This window comes from Lampris incognitus, chromosome 6, assembly GCF_029633865.1.
Source record: "Lampris incognitus isolate fLamInc1 chromosome 6, fLamInc1.hap2, whole genome shotgun sequence".
NCBI classification, from domain to species: domain Eukaryota; kingdom Metazoa; phylum Chordata; class Actinopteri; order Lampriformes; family Lampridae; genus Lampris; species Lampris incognitus.
This window is the reverse complement of record NC_079216.1, coordinates 66,073,393-66,090,536: the sequence shown is the minus strand read 5'-3', so window position 1 is coordinate 66,090,536 and position 17,144 is coordinate 66,073,393. Positions and strand designations below refer to the sequence as shown.

The 17,144-nt window shown below is 46.1% G+C and overlaps 1 protein-coding gene across 1 annotated transcript; it reads left to right on the top strand.

The window, feature by feature from the left end:
* Positions 1 to 557: 557 nt before the first annotated feature.
* On the top strand, positions 558 to 11,195 carry si:dkey-5i3.5 (uncharacterized protein LOC565091 homolog). Its single transcript, XM_056282532.1, has 4 exons — positions 558 to 645; positions 3,872 to 4,165; positions 7,965 to 8,211; positions 10,461 to 11,195. The coding sequence occupies exons 2-4, from the start codon at positions 3,929 to 3,931 to the stop codon at positions 10,820 to 10,822; spliced, it is 846 nt and encodes a 281-aa protein (XP_056138507.1). The 5' UTR covers positions 558 to 645; positions 3,872 to 3,928; the 3' UTR covers positions 10,823 to 11,195.
* Positions 11,196 to 17,144: the final 5,949 nt, after the last annotated feature.

The following is a 17,144-nucleotide window of genomic DNA, read 5'->3' as shown; positions in this document are numbered from 1 at the left end:
GTGTTACCCAACTGGTTGTTCGAGTAGATGACGCCCATGTATTGCGTCACATTTCTGTAAGTTGTTGTTTCTGTGTGAGTTCAGAAAAGGGGCTGCAGTTACCTTTGTCCTTGCTTCTACGTTCGCCACAGTAGTGTTTAATACACAATGTATATGATATATACACAGTCATATATATATACACACACACACACACACATATATATGTATATATGTATGTATGTATGTATGTATAGTTGAGATATATTTGATATAGATCAGTGATTGTGGAGAGTTTTCTTTAGCTGTGTGCCAGCATTCCTGTAGTCAGGGGGAATGCTGCTGCAGAACCGGCGCGGCGTGAAATCCGATCGTGTCAATACAGTTACGTACGTCAAGTCCACCGTTTAACCTACTTTCTTCTTCTTCTTCTTCTTCGTCATTTCCAGTAATGGAGGAGGTCCCGAGAAGAACGCACGTGTGTGACCTCCGGGAGTTGACGTCCGCCGACATCAAGAAGAAGAAGAAGAAGAGAGGAGAACCAGTTTGGGCTGATTTGTAACCATAGTAAAGCAGCGCGTGTGCGGAGGAGCAGCCCGGACCGGACCGGACCGGACCACACGGCGCGGGGGGATCGGGACCAAGCCGGCTTCTAAACGGACCAAGGCAAGGGCTTTAAGAAATACTTGGACGCTTTTGGACGGGCACGCCGAGCCAGTTGGCCCGACGGTAAAGGGAATCGGTGTTACGTATCAAGTTAAGGCGACAAGACTGTTAGAAAACAATCGCTCGCGGAATTGCCGCCGGAAGGATGCGGGCGTTGTAGGGGGCGCGTCATTGGCGGGGGGGGGGGCTGTTTAGGGGCTCTCGTCAAACTCGTAACGATAAAAATAAAAGAAAAAAGCGTTTTCTCGGCGAGTTTTGTTTGGAGGGGGGGCGGGATTTGGTGCGGGTCTGAGGATAGAGGAAGATTAGATTATAGTGGGCTGTAACGATGTCAGGCGCAGCTTTTTTAAAGCGCTGTCGTCATTCTTTTCCTAGCGCCATACGTCGGTGGTGTACTTCTGAGACCGTCCCCGCGGCTCGGGAGGGTGCGTGGGAAGCCAGAGACCCGAGGGGCCGCCGGCGTCAAATCAGCCAGTGGTACCCAGACGCGGACCGGAAGCGCCGTGAAAGTAATTTTCAAAGTTAATTGTCTTATCAAAAAAAAAAAAAGGTGGACGGATGGGGCTTTTAAGTTCGTTCTTTTTTCTTTTTTTTTTAAGAGAGTAGCCGTCCTCCAGCATATCCGGTACAAATTTGGTCCGTGCGTCTTTTCTCAGATATGAACTTCTTTGCGTAATCGCGGCGCTTTGGCTTACCGGAACCGCCTGTGTGCCAACGTGTAGAACAGAAATGGCTTTACCGCGAAACTCTCCGGCGGAAGTCACCCGTGTCCAGTTCCTGCGTGTCTTGACATGCGTAGTTGGCCAAGGTTACCCATCCCACATCTGACTTGTGTTTACGCAGAAGCCGGTGTTATGTGTAACCCTGTTTGCCCGTAGAAATCTGTCCCCCCTTAGCCAAACAAAAACCTTCGCATGGAAACAGGTTAGCTAGCTATCGGTTGCGATTAGGGTAGGATCAGGCTGCGGTTAGGCCATGTTGTCCTTTTATTAGGGGTCCAAGCAGCGACAGCTACGGAGACCCCTATTGTTTTGTTTTTTGCCCCTAAGGATTTTTATTATTATTGTTGTGTAAACTACTAATAAGACACGTTAGCCCCTAGCTAACGGGTCTGACCCTTTAGCCGAAGGGGTTGGTGACGTCGCCTTGTGGTGCAGTACACCCCGTATCGAATCCCGCACCGGGCAAGAAAGTAACCGGTTATCGTTGTTTCCAGCGGATGATGCCTGTATCTAGTGATGTGATCGTCCAAACTTAACGAAACTTGTCACGCACAATCGCCACAACGTTCTTTGGAAGTACGCCAAATTTTGTGAAATTTCGTCCATAGAGGACGCTACAACCGCCACATGTCCATATCTCCAAAACCGCTCGAGCTAAAAATCTGAAATGTGGCATACTTATACTTGGACCTGTTTGGCTACATTCGCTAAAGTGCCGATTGGCTGGATTACCGGAACGGCCGCCAAACAGCCAATCAAAATTCAGGAGCTAATATTTGCTAGTGTGAATGGCCGACCTTCATGAAACTTGACAGGTTTGTTTGTTGTGGCACATAGAAGCCATGTAGCAAACGTGAAACAGATCGGACACACGGGGCGCTACAATAAGCACATTTACGTTTTGGGTTATATCTCGGGCTCTGTAGGGAATTTTTGAGAAATTCCTTTCTCCTCTGATTCCTTCTGAGCTCCCGAATCTAACACGCCCATTCCCGCCTTCAGAATTGTCAGCTGCAATACTGCTTGGACCCCGTTAATCCCCGTTTGCGGCTATATTTATTGTAAACTGATAATAAGACACGTTAGCCCCTAGCTAACGGGTCTCACCCTTTAGCCGAGCGGTTAGCGATGTCGCCTTGTGGTGCAGGACACTTCGTATCGAATCCCGCACCGGGTAAGAAATTAACCGTTTACATTTATTATTATTTTTTTCTTATTTTGTGTTTTGTGAAATACAAAAGAACGTGTTATAGCTCAGTCTGAGTTGTAGGATTAGCTAATTTGTTATGGCCAGATTTTGTTTATATGATAAAGGTTGAGGTTAGGTTAAAATTAGGGTTAGGCGGTCACCTACTGGGCGTTCCTTTACGAGAATGGCCATAGTGAAATCTGAAGCGACCTGGAGAGTTTGGGGATGTTGCCCGAGAGACTGTTTCTGGCAGGTATCCTCGTTGTTGGAGCTGCAGCTATAGCAACGGGTCATTTGCCAACATATTTGCAGCTGCTGCTGGTTTAATACTGCAACGTGCATGGATAAAGTAGAGGGCTAACGGGTCGGACCCTTTAGTCAAGCTATTGACGATGTCTCCCATGATGCGCGAGCCACGGGTTCGCGCTGCGGCAGTTCCAGTGGTTGCCCCCCCCCCCCCCGAATTCGCTACAATGCTATAAATTCCACTAATTGGTTGCGACATGACTTTACCTGTCGCGATTTATGCCATAAAGTATGCCTGTATACTGTCATGAGTTTCACTATACTGTCTAGTCAGAAAGGCTCGAACTGAGGAAGCCTCTTGGACGGTGTTTCTCAACCCAGTCCTCAAGGAACCCCTATCCTGCAGATTTTCATTGTAGCCCTGCTTGTACTTACTCAACCAGTCATCTCATAGCACTTAATTATACAAGGTGTGCAAACTCAGACATTCATTGCTGATTAGTTGAATAACTACAAACAGGTACCTATTCAGGATTGCAAAGAAAATCTGCAGGATAGGGGTTCCTTGAGGACTGGGTTGAGAAACACTGCTCTTGGATGAGAGGCGAAACGTCTTCACGGATATATACCAAGTCCAGTTGCACTTGATTCAACTCCTTATAGAAACACATCTACACATTTCCAGCTGGGAAATCTGACTTCTACCAAATATTTAGCTCAGGTCAGTGATGCCATAAGGGTTATTAGAATGTTAGGTTAATAACTCATTTTGTCAATGTCATATCAATCCATGGGGTCCAATATCCCTAGTGGCACCCCTGCCAAGAGAGCGGATTCATGTTTTTATCAATGCCTCATGGCAACTATAGGAGCCATTATACCTGTCATCTCAATCTGTGAGACACAAAAATAGCTTTTTGCCTTTAAGAAACAAGGACAGACCCTAATTCTCAGAAAGTCTACAGCAGGGACAAGCAGTGATAGATTAAGCCAAACTTGCTTTTTATAACATCAGTTTTTTTTAAACCTGTGTACCTTCAGTTCTGTATCTCTCTTTTCTCTCCTGCAGATCCTGTCGTCAGTGCCTTGCTCATCTACCTCTGGGGGTTGCTCCCCAGCTGTTAATATGCTGACAAGGGCCACCATTAGCAGTGCGGTTACTGCTCACCGCCTGAGTAAAAATGTCACCTTCTATCTTAATGAGTCGGTGTCTCCTGCTTCCAGAAATCAGACCTCAGGCCTCGCAGACTCGAAACCCCTTTTGTTAATGCTGCCCTGGTTGGGAGCGCGACCCCAAGCCTTGGCCAAATATTGTGAAATCTACGTCCGCGCTGGCTATGATATACTCATGGTGGAAAGTGAGGTAAGATAAGCATAGGACTTTGTCCATGCTTCTAATTTTATATTACTGTTTCTATTGTCCCATCCCCGGTCTCTCCGCATTCCAGTGAACACAGAACACCGAGGTTTCATGAGTGTGCGTGGGTGAAGAATGTGTGCATTCATTAATTGTAAAGCAGTGGCTGTTGCAGCTAGAAAAGCGCTACATAAAATGCAGTCTATTTACTGTTTTGCCATTTTGACCATTGATTCTTGCATGATAACTGGTTATATGGTTTGGGGACAGTGGCACTTGACGAAAAGACAGGAGGTGGAGCTGGAGGTGGCAGAGTTGAAGATGATAAGATTTTCACTGGGAGTAACGAAGAAGGACAGGATTAGGAACGAGTATATTAGAGGGACCACTCAGGTTGGGCACTTTGGAGACAAAGCAGGAGAGGCAAGATTGAGATGGTTTGGACATGTGTGGAGGAGAGATGCTGGGTATACTGGGAGAAGGATGCTGAATATGGAGCTGCCAGGGAAGAGGAGAAGAGGAAGGCCAAAGAGGAGGTTTATGGATGTGGTGAGGGAGGACATGCAGGTGGCTGGTGTGACAGAGGAAGATGCAGAGGACAGGAAGAGATGGAAACGGATGATCCGCTGTGGCGCCCCCTAACAGGAGTAGCCAAAAGTAGTAGTAGTAGTAGTAGTAGTAGATTCTTGCATTATAACATGTTTGCGGCTTGTGCCATGTCCACTTGCTTAGCCACTCATCCATTGCTAACTGGTGACAATCAGGGTTGCCAGATTTTCAGTTCGGCTGAACCGAACAACACACACACATGCATGTTTGTGTATGTTTCATCGCTGTGCTGCGTTTTCTACGCCCATGATTACAGATATTCCATTAATTGAGGACTTCGAAAGACTTACTTCATTTGGCATTTAGACGGTGTTGGTTCAGACCCGTGAAATGTGGTAGGGCAATCACCCAAATAGGAACAGACAGTGCTGTAACCGGCTTTAGAAGCAAAACCAGAACTAAATCCAAGTATTTCCAACAACCGCCACTTTTAGAAAGTAATATTAGATTAGTGATTACAGGGGACACAATGGATGTAATTGTCCACTGTGGCTGCATGGTGATGTACTTGTACCGCCCCGTGACGTAGACTTCCTAAGCCACAACACACAACTGATGCATTATTTGAAAATTTAATGAGCTGGGATGTTACTAAAATTAACCACTGGGTAGGCCTTTCATATTTAATACTAGACTTTAAAAACTAAAAAAAGGGCATAGACTTATTTTAAGGCAGTGATTCCCAAATGGGAGGGGGGGTGGATTAAAAGGGCAGGCAAGGCTAATGTACGTCACTTGGGGTGGACATTATAAATAGTTTGCACTGTTACAGTCCAGCTAATGATGGTAATGCAACGTGACGTTTGTGACGTTTGTGGATGCCGTCCGCCGAAAAACAACACAGAAGAAGAAGAAGGCTAATTAGCAAACAAAAACCATCCAGACCCACGGTGCGCCCGAGGCGAGTTGATTTTGAGAAAATCTGTTGAAAACAATGACTGTTGTTGCACAGTGAAATTTTAGAGCATGTACATGCTGCAGTGTCACTTCTAATGCTTCCAATCTAGAAGTGACTTGTTCCTTATTTAGTTTTGTTTTCTTCTTCCCAGTAAGGTGTCACACACTGGAGTTGCAGCTCTGCATTAATTACAATGATTCAAATAACTTAGCAGGCAAAGGATGTGTCTGAGAGTGTGCATGTGGGTGTATGGAGCGGGGGGGGGGCTTGAAAATATGTTTATCTGCAAAAGTTTGGGAACCACTAATCAAAGAAAGAAGGTTGAAACAACGTTTATTGGGAGAAACGTTTCATTATCATCTAAGTGACCTGTTCAGTCTCAACTGACTGCATCCATCCATCCATCCATTCTCCAAGCTGCTTATCCCAACCAGGGTCGCAGGGATGCTGGATCCTATCCCAGCAGTCACTGGGCGGCAGGTGGGGAGACACCCTGTACAGGCCCACACACACACACACACACACACACACACACACACACCTAGGGACAATTTAGTTCAGCCAATTCACCTGACCTACATGTCTTTGGACTGTGGGAGGAAACCGGGACACCTGCAGGAAACCCACACAGACATGGGGAGAACATGCAAACTCCACACAGAGGACGACCCCCAAGGTTGAACTACCCCGGGGCTCGAACCCAGGACCTTCTTGCTGTGAGGCGATCGTGTTAACCACTGCACCACTGTGCTGACTGCAGGTATCTCACCCTTCTAAACAATACGGGGGCATAACGACCAAAAACATTATGCCCCCGTATTGTTTATAAGGGTGGGATACCTGCAGTCAGGTGAGACTGGAGAGGTCACTTAGATGATGATGAAACGTGTCTGTCAATAAACGTTGTGTCCAGATGAACTGGTTCACCTTTCTTACTGGATTACTGAGCATCAAGACATTTGGGAACCAGGGTTTTAAGGAGAGGTGTGGCAGTTTTTCTTGTTGATATTTGTTTTCGTTGTGCCTTGAAGAGGTTGTGTGTGTGTGTGTGTGTGTGTGTGTGTGTGTGTGTGTGTGGTATATATTTATCAGTGGGGGCAAGGTCTTCTGAGTATTTCCAAGTTGATAGTTAATACAAACCGAGGCTCGCACGTGGTTCTTGGGCCCCACTTTACCGTATTTCCTGGACTACTAGTCGCACCGGAGTATAAGTCGCACTCAACAAAAAAACACGTTGTTGTGAGAAAAACCAAAACACAAGTCGCTTTGGTGTACGTCACGTTTAAATGGTGGTACAGTATTTTCAATTGAGTCGTGAGGTTAAACAGTGCCATCTAGTGGCCTCAGTAGTAATGCAGCGTATTCGTTTGACAAATTACATTATATAAATCGCTTTGGCACGTGGGTTCGTCTCGTATTACGTCACAAATCACGTGACGGCAACACGTCCGCCATGTTGGAGGGCAACGGGATTGCGCTGCGCGATGCCAAACGTGTTCTAAACGGAGTGGACAGAATCGGTTCCCAGGTCTGATTCATACAGAATAGCTACCCTGCCTCGATATCTTCCAATGGTTAATTTCTGCGCAGAGAACGAGAACTTGGAGTGTAAACAGTGGTTGCTGAGGTCTCTCTGTCCTCCGACATGGCGGAGCTGTCGTTGTCAATGAAAAAGGATGGAGGCCAGTTCCCATCGTTGCAGAGGACGGAAATGGGGTAGAGAACGGTCAACTGAGCACGCGCGAAATGCCTCTCCCATGCCTCCACACGCCCTGCGTAAGCATCCTGGCGCTGGGATTCTAGGAAGACCCGCCCCTACTCTGTGTCTGATTAGCTAACTTTAACCCTAACCCTAACCTTAACCAACCAACGGAGGCAACGAGTACTTGCGCATGCTCAGTTGACCGTTCTCTGCATCGACTGGAACTAGCCTCTACCATGAAAAAGTCACGCGATTGAGTATAACCCAAATAGCAGGACAAGCAAGGGGAGTTGAAAAAACAACAGTGACTTATAGTCCAGGAAATACGGTATCTTCTCTGCTAGTGAGCCCTTGATGTTGTGTCAGCAAACAAGCTGATAGTGGTGGAGCATTAACTCTCTCTCTCTGTCTCTCTCTCTCTCTCTGTCTCTCTCTCTCTGTCTGTCTGTCTCTCTGTCTCTCTCTGTCTGTCTCTCTCTCTCTGTCTCTCTGTCTCTCTCTGTCTCTCTCTCTGTCTCTCTCTCTCTGTCTCTCTCTCTATGTCTCTCTCTGTCTCTCTCTCTCTCTCTGTCTGTCTGTCTCTCTCTCTGGTCTAGGTCAAAGACTTCCTGTGGCCACGCTGGGGGCTGGAAAACGGAGCGCAGCTCCTGGAGTTGCTGCACAGCGAGCGCTTTGCGTCACGCCCGCTGCTCGTGCACGCCTTCTCTGTGGGCGGATACACGTTTGCTCAGCTGCTGGTGAACGTGTCCCGGGACGTGCGGAGGTACCAGGGCCTGACTCAGAGGATCAGAGGCCACGTCTATGACAGCTTGGTGGTGGGCTCTCTGGAGAAAATGGCTATAGGTTAGTTTGTTACACCGGTCCCCAACTCTGTGCTGCTGAGAGAGCCGGGTTTTCACACCAACCAAACACTTGTGAAATATTGAACACAATTTGTTCATACACAAAATACAACAGGCACGATCATCCATCCGTCCATCATCCAAACCACTTATCCTGCTCTCAGGGTCGCAGGGATGCTGGAGCCTATCCCAGCAGTCATTGGGCGGCAGGCGGGGAGACACCCTGGACAGGCCGCCAGGCCATCACAGGGCAAGATATATACTAATTAAATTATATTAAATATCGCTGTGAACTAGCAGCTGCCAAGCAAAGAAATGCATTGGAAAATACATGTCACACAGTGGCTTGATCAATCATGTGCTAGCCTGAGAGTGTTTTTTCTAAAACTATGGTACAACTCCCCTCACTGATATTCTCATCAAAAGTGGAAGGATATATTTCAGCACGATCAATTATGTTGAAGTGCAGTGTACGCGTTTGATTGTTTTCCAACGTGTGCATTTAGCGCCTCATTCACTTTGACTTTTCACACATTGAAATACCAACATGGTGATATGGCTTTCCCCAGTTGTGATGGGGGTTTCTTTCTCTTTGAAATCCAGTCCAAACCTTTGAGTGAAATCTATGTACTGCATTTAGCTCCCCCTGATGTTTTAAAGGGGACGCCATTAAATTTAAGACGTGTCGGTATATTTCTTTATGTTTCAGTGCTGCATACTGCATATTGCATATTGTATGTTGCAAAGCCTGTACTGTAGCGGTGGTTAAATTCCTCTGTCCAGTCACACCCTGGGGATGGGTTGGTTGGACGCATCATCAAAGAATGTCCAGACGGGTTAAAATCAGAAGTGAACGAGAAAGTCATTCATCTGAAAGAGTTTATTTGGCGGTTGAAAAATTTGCTGCCTCAACAAGTTGAGAACGATGATGCAACTGATGACTGTGTTTTTGTTTTTTATGTGGAGCGGTTGTTGGTGAGAATGGGACAGCGGGTAGCTGTCGCATGCAAGCAGTTCAGTACAGCTTCCAAGAGGACTTTCAGAGCCATTCATGAATGGATTCAAGTGCCAGCTAGGCAAGCCGTAGGCTGACGGAAGATACCCTCCCCAACTGCAACCGTATTTCTTCTCCCAACACTAAACACTGAGTTTACTGAAGCAGTACACATGTGGAGCAACACAAATGTGTTGTAGGTTGCCTATTACTTGGGATTTAGATGTGAACTGTTAGTGTAGTTATGAGTACAATGAGTAAATATCCTTGCCTGCGACGGCCATCACTTGTCTCGTCCTCTTCCAGCCCCGGACTGTGACTATACAGTTCATCACATGAAGTTTGCTTATGGTGACCGCAGTCTTTTCGAGAAATGCGGCTGTACGTTGAGTTGATTGTTACTTTTATAGCAACAGGGTAGTGAAGTGAAATGGCTACATAGATTTGAGTAAGGCTTGGTTTGAATTTGAAAATGGCCCCGAAACCACGACTCATTCAGTCAGAGACGCGAGTCATGACACCCTCATGCTTTTCCCCCCAATGTGTGTAAAAATTCCAAGTGAAACAATCACATCTGTGTTTTTCTTTTGTTTTTGGCAAACAATCAAATGTGTGCTCTGTTTTTCGGGTTTTGTGGTTGTGTCAACTGCTTGTCAGATGGGCATTAAATCACGTCGATGGTGAAACACCCGGTGAAATCTGTTGGCGCACCATTCGGTTGGAATGAGAATTGCATACATGCGGCACGGTGGTGCAGTGGTTAGAGCGGTCGCCTCACAGCCACAAGATCCTGGGTTCGAGCCCCGGGGTAGTCCAACCTCGGGGGTCGTCCCGGGTCGTCCTCTGTGTGGAGTTTGCATGTTCCCCCCGTGTCTATGTGGGTTTCCTCCGGGGGCTCCGGTTTCCTCCCACAGTCCAAAGACATGTAGGTCAGGTGAATCGGCCGTACTAGATTGTCCCTAGATGTGAATATGTGTGTGTGTGTGTGTGTGTGTGTGGGCCTGGCGGCCTGTCCAGGGTGTCTCCCCACCCGCTGCTCAATGACTGCTGGGGTAGGCTCCAGCATCTCCGTGACCCTGAGAGCAGGATAAGCGGTTTCGATAATGGATGGACGGAGGATTGCATTCACGCTGTTCTCGATGGAGCACATTTAGAGACCACTGTTTTAATGGGTAGCATAATTTCACTCATTCAGTTGAAGTTTTTATTTTGCACCGTGATATTCGACATGTTAACATCCCCCTTTTCTTTTACAGGCCTTGGTAAGACCGTCTTCCCTCGTTTGGAGCGAGTGGTGAAACAAGTTAGCCTGCTCTACTTTTTCATCTTCAAACAGCAAACAGTTGATTACTTTGACACGAGCGTCGACGTGTTCCGGAATAACCCCATCACTGCGCCTGCACTGTTCTTCTTCTGCGAAAACGATCCGATGAGCGACCCACGGGCCATGGAAGAGATTATTGGCTACTGGCAGCAGCGTGGGGTGGCTGTCACGGCAAAGAAGTGGGAGGACTCAACACACGCCGGGCACATGAGAAGGTACCCTCAGGAGTATGTCGACACCTTAGACGCCTTCCTCCGCTCCCTAAGCACAGCCCCTCTCAGATCAAAGATGTGACACGTTAGAGAGAGAGAGAGAGAGCTGAAATACGGAAGGAAGCAAAATAACTGAATTTCGTCCATTTTTTTTCATGTGCAACTAAGAAGTTTGAACAGAATCCGTTCCTCTACTAAATTCATTCCTATTGCACCTTAGTTTGGTGGGAAGGAATGTTCCTTTTATTTATGTTGCTGGTGTCAAGCCAGTAGGCAGAGGTTGCTGCAAAGAAAGTTCATAAATCCCGAGGCATTGTCCTGCTGGGAATAGCAAAGTAAGTGAAAACATCTCACTTCTTGACGGTATAATTACACGGCACCCCTCTCGGGAAACAGATGCTGTTTTCCTGCTCCTCAGAATTGATCCCGGATGTGGAAGTGCTCTTTGTGTTCCTTAAAACAGTTTCTCTCAGCAAACCCGAAGCCCCGGCGCCGATCTTCAACCAAACCTCATGGCCCTGCCCTACGTCGCAGTTCGTGTCCGGCACGCCGTTCTTTTGCTTATCTCATTTCCACTCGACTTGACCTTACCTCATTTCTCTTTTGGCGTCTGAACGGTGGAATGAACTCGACGTCCCGCTCAGGAAATCAGCGACGCCTCTAACCGATGCCGCTTCTGAACTCACCTGCAGAGTTTAGTTCTGTCCGACATAGTTTATCAAGTGAACTGTGGCTTTCCCCCTCTGCCCTCGTTGTCACTTTTCTATTTTCCATGCTAGATATCTGTGCGTTCATACACAAGGTATTTTTGCACTCTGTTAGTTGAAATATATATGTTAACATAGTTAGACTGTAATGTAGTTTGTGACATTGGCACTACCACAGTTTACTACCGCTCAGGGAATCGAGCCCTGGCCTTTCCTGCAGCCAGCCAGGACCCGTCATCATGTCGCATTCAGCAATATGTAGAGAAGTGTTTCTGTTCCAGCATATAACCATTTGCTGAATGTTTTAATAGATACCTGCCGCAGCCCGTCGTTCTCAGATGGAGTACATGGAGGTGTGAACTTGTGTAGATTAACAGAACAGTAGTAGAGTTGTCTTCTGTGTACTTTTTAAGAAATTGGTCACATTTTGGTCGTTATTCAGCAGTTTCCACTAGAAATGGCCCTGGTATAGTTTGTAAGAATTCTTTAGGTCTGTCGGTGGGGTCGCAGTAAACATTTCATGTTAACGTGAGAAAAACAGAGAATGTTCTTAAAGGAATATCGATCAAGTTGAGGGACTATATTATGTGAAATGTCTCGTGGACTGCAACCGGCTATCAGCTGTGGACCTTTCTGTGTGTCCTGTGGAATGAAAGAAGCTATTCATTGCTTGTGACTGAATCGGCCGTACAAAAATTAGCTCAAAAGACTTGACCGCAGGATGTCTATATAGGGACTGTAGGGACTTCACTGGGACTCAGAACGCAGATTTATTCATTGAATGCTGGACATGCACTCTATAAACACATGTGAAAGGTTGGCTAGGAAGACACGGTGCACCATTCCTCGGCCTGACATTCCCATATCTGTCGATTGTGGTAAGAAACATGTCAAGTGATGCATCAGAATCTGTCATTCCTGTTAAGATCAGGCCACGAGGGCGTCCGGGTGGCGTGGCGGTGTATTCCATTGTCTACCAACACGGGGATCGCCGGTTCGAATCCCCGTGTTACCTCCGGCTTGGTCGGGCGTCCCTACAGACAAAATTGGCCGTGTCTGCGGGTGGGAAGCCAGATGTGAGTATGTGTCCTGGTCGCTGCACTAGCACCTCCTCTGGTCTGTCGGGGCGCCTGTTCGGGGGGGGGGGGGCTGCTGGGGGGGAATAGTGTTACGTACCCCTGGTGAAACTCCTCACTGTCAGGTGAAAAGAAGCGGCTGGCGACTCCACAGGCATGTGGTAGTCTGCAGCCCTCCCTGGCTCGGCAGAGGGGCTGGAGCAGGGATGGGTGACTGGGATGTCTCGTGAGTGGGGTAACTGGCGGATACAGTTGGGGGAAACAGGGTGGGGGGGGGGGGGGTCAGGCCACGAATGTATGAAGGATGTTAGAAGTGCTGTGCTATTGTTGTCTGCTTGTGCCTTTGGGATCAGAATATTTTCACCTTGTAAGAAACTTGCTGCGTTAGGATGTGAGTGTTTTTCTCTACGGTATGATGTTCAGTGTGCAAGATTAAGCGGGTTTACTCAGGCTGGATGTTTTTACCTCATAATTGGTTACATGCAGCTAAAACTTTTAGAAAAATCAGTATCCCATAATCCCTCATCTGCTCAGGTGTTTTCCATAACTGTTTTGATACAGCAGAGCTTTCCACAAACATGAGCACTATGCCTGCAGACTTCCGTTTTCACATTTCTGCAGCCCCTCCTCCTTAAAGACCTGTTGTGTACCAACCACCTTACAAGAGTATCCCCATGTTAAATGGACAATCCATAATGGCATGCTCCACCACCACTGTGTGGAGTACTGCACCAACACGAGTGCCTTACTGACAAGAAACATGACATGTCTCGCCATCAGGTCAACATTGTGGGTTTTTTTTTTAAATGAGACAGCTCAAAAGGAAGTGAAAGCAACATGGCAATGCCTGGCTTTGCAAGTAATAAAGTGAGTGACCTTTACCAAGTCTTACCAAAACAACAGCAGAGGTGGGATGGACAGCTGCCATGTGCATCAGTCACCTTTCAGTGACCTCCCATTGATTTCATCATCGTTTTCATAAATATTCTGTCTGACCGTTCGAAGACTGACTTTTGGATGTGCGTTCTTTTGTGCAAATATGCCGAGTGCTCTGATAAACTGGAAGAACTCAACTTCTGCATGAAATGCATGACAAGGCAGCCCCTTGTCATACGTGGTTTTAGATGTGACTTGGCTTAATTTCAGTGATGTGATAGCAGTGTGTAGCAAGTGTCTATATGATGACATATTCTGCATTAACTCTTATGACATTACTTTGAAAATAAAATGTAAGACAAACTGTTCTGTGTATGTCTGCATGCTCAATAATCAGGTAAGAAAATCACAGGAAGTTGAGTCAGTTCATCCGGACACAACGTTTATTGAGAGAAACGTTTCATCATCATCTAAGTGACCTCTTCAGTCTCACCTGACTTCAGGTACCCCCCCCCCCCCATAAACAACACAGTGGCATAACGACCCAAACCAACAACCAGTTTCATATGCAGAATAGATGTGAGCATTAACTAGAGTTACGATGGCCGTGTGTACTGTTCACAGAGGGTTGGGAAATCACAGCATTGTAAGCTGGTGACAGATGTACTCTTACCCCCGTCCCCCCGTCCCCCCCAGTTCGGGGATGTTCGTTTCCTCTTCACATAGATGGCCTCTTTGACTCCCCATTCAAAGCAGCGTTCCTCCCTACCAGGATGTCCTTGAAAGAATGGCCACTGTACTGTCCCAGATAGCATCCGGATGTGGGCCACTTCATGCAATGATGCAGCACTGATGGCCTTCTTCTGGCCCTGATGACATGGATGTCAGCCTGAAGTGGCCCACGTGTACAATAGCAAATATGGGCCACCTTTGGCAAATATGTGGCACATGCGGCATTGCTATGGCTTGGTTCTGGCTAGGGTTGCCAACCGTTCCTTAAAATAAGGAATCATTCCTTTTTATTTATTTATTCAATTCAATTCAATTCAGAACTTTATTGCAGACTCGGGGTCCATAACAGACAAAGACAGACAGGTAAAAGACGAACCCTAGACCATACACAGAGTAAACACAATAAAATAACACAAATGGAACAAGTCAGTGTCTTATAAGGAGGCTGCAGCTCTACCAGGGGTCCCACTGCCGGGATTGGTAGCGTGTGGCACTGAATCTTATATTAGTTAAACTTGACGATTACATTATCAGAGTCACTGAGCCGGCAAATACATTTATACATGAGCTTTCTTAGAAGAGCCTGAAAGATACTGACTCCTGCAGCCACACACATTTCACCTGCGCTACACCATCTAGGGCTTTTTAGTAGTATTCTCATAGCATCACTAGAAGCTACTTGAAGCCTCTGTAAGCTTGCTTTTTTGTAGTGTGACCACAGGTGTGCAGTATAAAGTGGTGTACAATATGTAGTGTGACCACAGGTGTGCAGTATAAAGTGGTGTACAATATGTAGTGTGACCACAGGTGTGCAGTATAAAGGGGTGTACAATATGTAGTTTGACCACAGGTGTGCAGTATATATATATCTATATCTATCTATCTATCTATCTATATGTGTGTATATATATATATATATATATACACTACCGTTCAAAAGTTTGGGATCACCCAAACAATTTTGTGTTTTCCATGAAAAGTCACACTTATTCACCACCATATGTTGTGAAATGAATAGAAAATAGAGTCAAGACATTGACAAGGTGAGAAATAATGATTTGTATTTGAAATAAGATTTTTTTTACATCAAACTTTGCTTTCGTCAAAGAATCCTCCATTTGCAGCAATTACAGCATTGCAGACCTTTGGCATTCTAGCTGTTAATTTGTTGAGGTAATCTGGAGAAATTGCACCCCACGCTTCCAGAAGCAGCTCCCACAAGTTGGATTGGTTGGATGGGCACTTCTTGCGTACCATACAGTCAAGCTGCTCCCACAACAGCTCAATGGGGTTCAGATCTGGTGACTGCGCTGGCCACTCCATTACCGATAGAATACCAGCTGCCTGCTTCTGCTCTAAATAGTTCTTGCACAATTTGGAGGTGTGTTTAGGGTCATTGTCCTGTTGTAGGATGAAATTGGCTCCAATCAAGCGCTGTCCACTGGGTATGGCATGGCGTTGCAAAATGGAGTGATAGCCTTCCTTATTCAGAATCCCTTTTACCCTGTACAAATCTCCCACCTTACCAGCACCAAAGCAACCCCAGACCATCACATTACCTCCACCATGCTTAACAGATGGCGTCAGGCATTCTTCCAGCATCTTTTCATTTGTTCTGCGTCTCACGAACGTTCTTCTTTGTGATCCAAACACCTCAAACTTGGATTCATCCGTCCACAACACTTTTTTCCAGTCTTCCTCTGTCCAATGTCTGTGTTCTTTTGCCCATCTTAATCTTTTTCTTTTATTGGTCAGTCTCAGATATGGCTTTTTCTTTGCCACTCTGCCCTGAAGCCCAGAATCCCGCAGCCGCCTCTTCACTGTAGATGTTGACACTGGTGTTTTGCGGGTACTATTTAATGAAGATGCCAGTTGGGGACCTGTGAGGCGTCTGTTTCTCAAACTAGAGACTCTAATGTACTTATCTTCTTGCTCAGTTGTGCAACGCGGCCTCCCACTTCTTTTTCTACTCTGGTTAGAGCCTGTTTGTGCTGTCCTCTGAAGGGAGTAGTACACACCGGTGTAGGAAATCTTCAATTTCTTAGCAATTTCTCGCATGGAATAGCCTTCATTTCTAAGAACAAGAATAGACTGTCGAGTTTCAGATGAAAGTTCTCTTTTTCTGGCCATTTTGAGCGTTTAATTGACCCCACAAATGTGATGCTCCAGAAACTCAATCCGCTCAAAGGAAGGTCAGTTTTGTAGCTTCTGTAACGAGCTAAACTGTTTTCAGATGTGTGAACATGATTGCACAAGGGTTTTCTAATCATCAATTAGCCTTCTGAGCCAATGAGCAAACACATTGTACCATTAGAACACTGGAGTGATAGTTGCTTGAAATGGGCCTCTATACACCTATGTAGATATTGCACCAAAAACCAGACATTTGCAGCTAGAATAGTCATTTACCACATTAGCAGTGTATAGAGTGTATTTCTTTAAAGTTAAGACTAGTTTAAAGTTATCTTCATTGAACAGTACAGTGCTTTTCCTTCAAAAATATGGACATTTCAATGTGATCCCAAACTTTTGAACGGTAGTGTATGTATGTATGTATATAAATAATATAAATATAAATGAAAAAATAAAAATATATATGTGTGTGTGTATATATATGTATATGTATGTATATAAATAATATAAATATAAATTTAAAAAAAATATATATATATATGTGTGTGTGTGTGTGTGTGTGTGTATTTGTGTTTAGTGTAAGGCACATTATATTTGTTATGCCCGGGCCGCCCCGTCCATCCAACCCCCGTCCCTGTCCCCTGTTCCTTATTTCCATTTCAAGGACTTGGCAACCCTAGCTCTGACCCAGATCTGGCAAACAGGAGCGGACCGCCCAAGTGCCGTCATCCCACGCGGGATGTGGGCCGGATAGAAGTGTCGGTGCCTTCTCCCACCTGGGGTAGATGGGTGTAGACTGCCGGGTCCTGGTCTTCCTCTCGGCCGGCGTGTTTGCCCTCCCCAGTCCAGTCTACAAGTCACGGTGGTCCTCCCCCACATG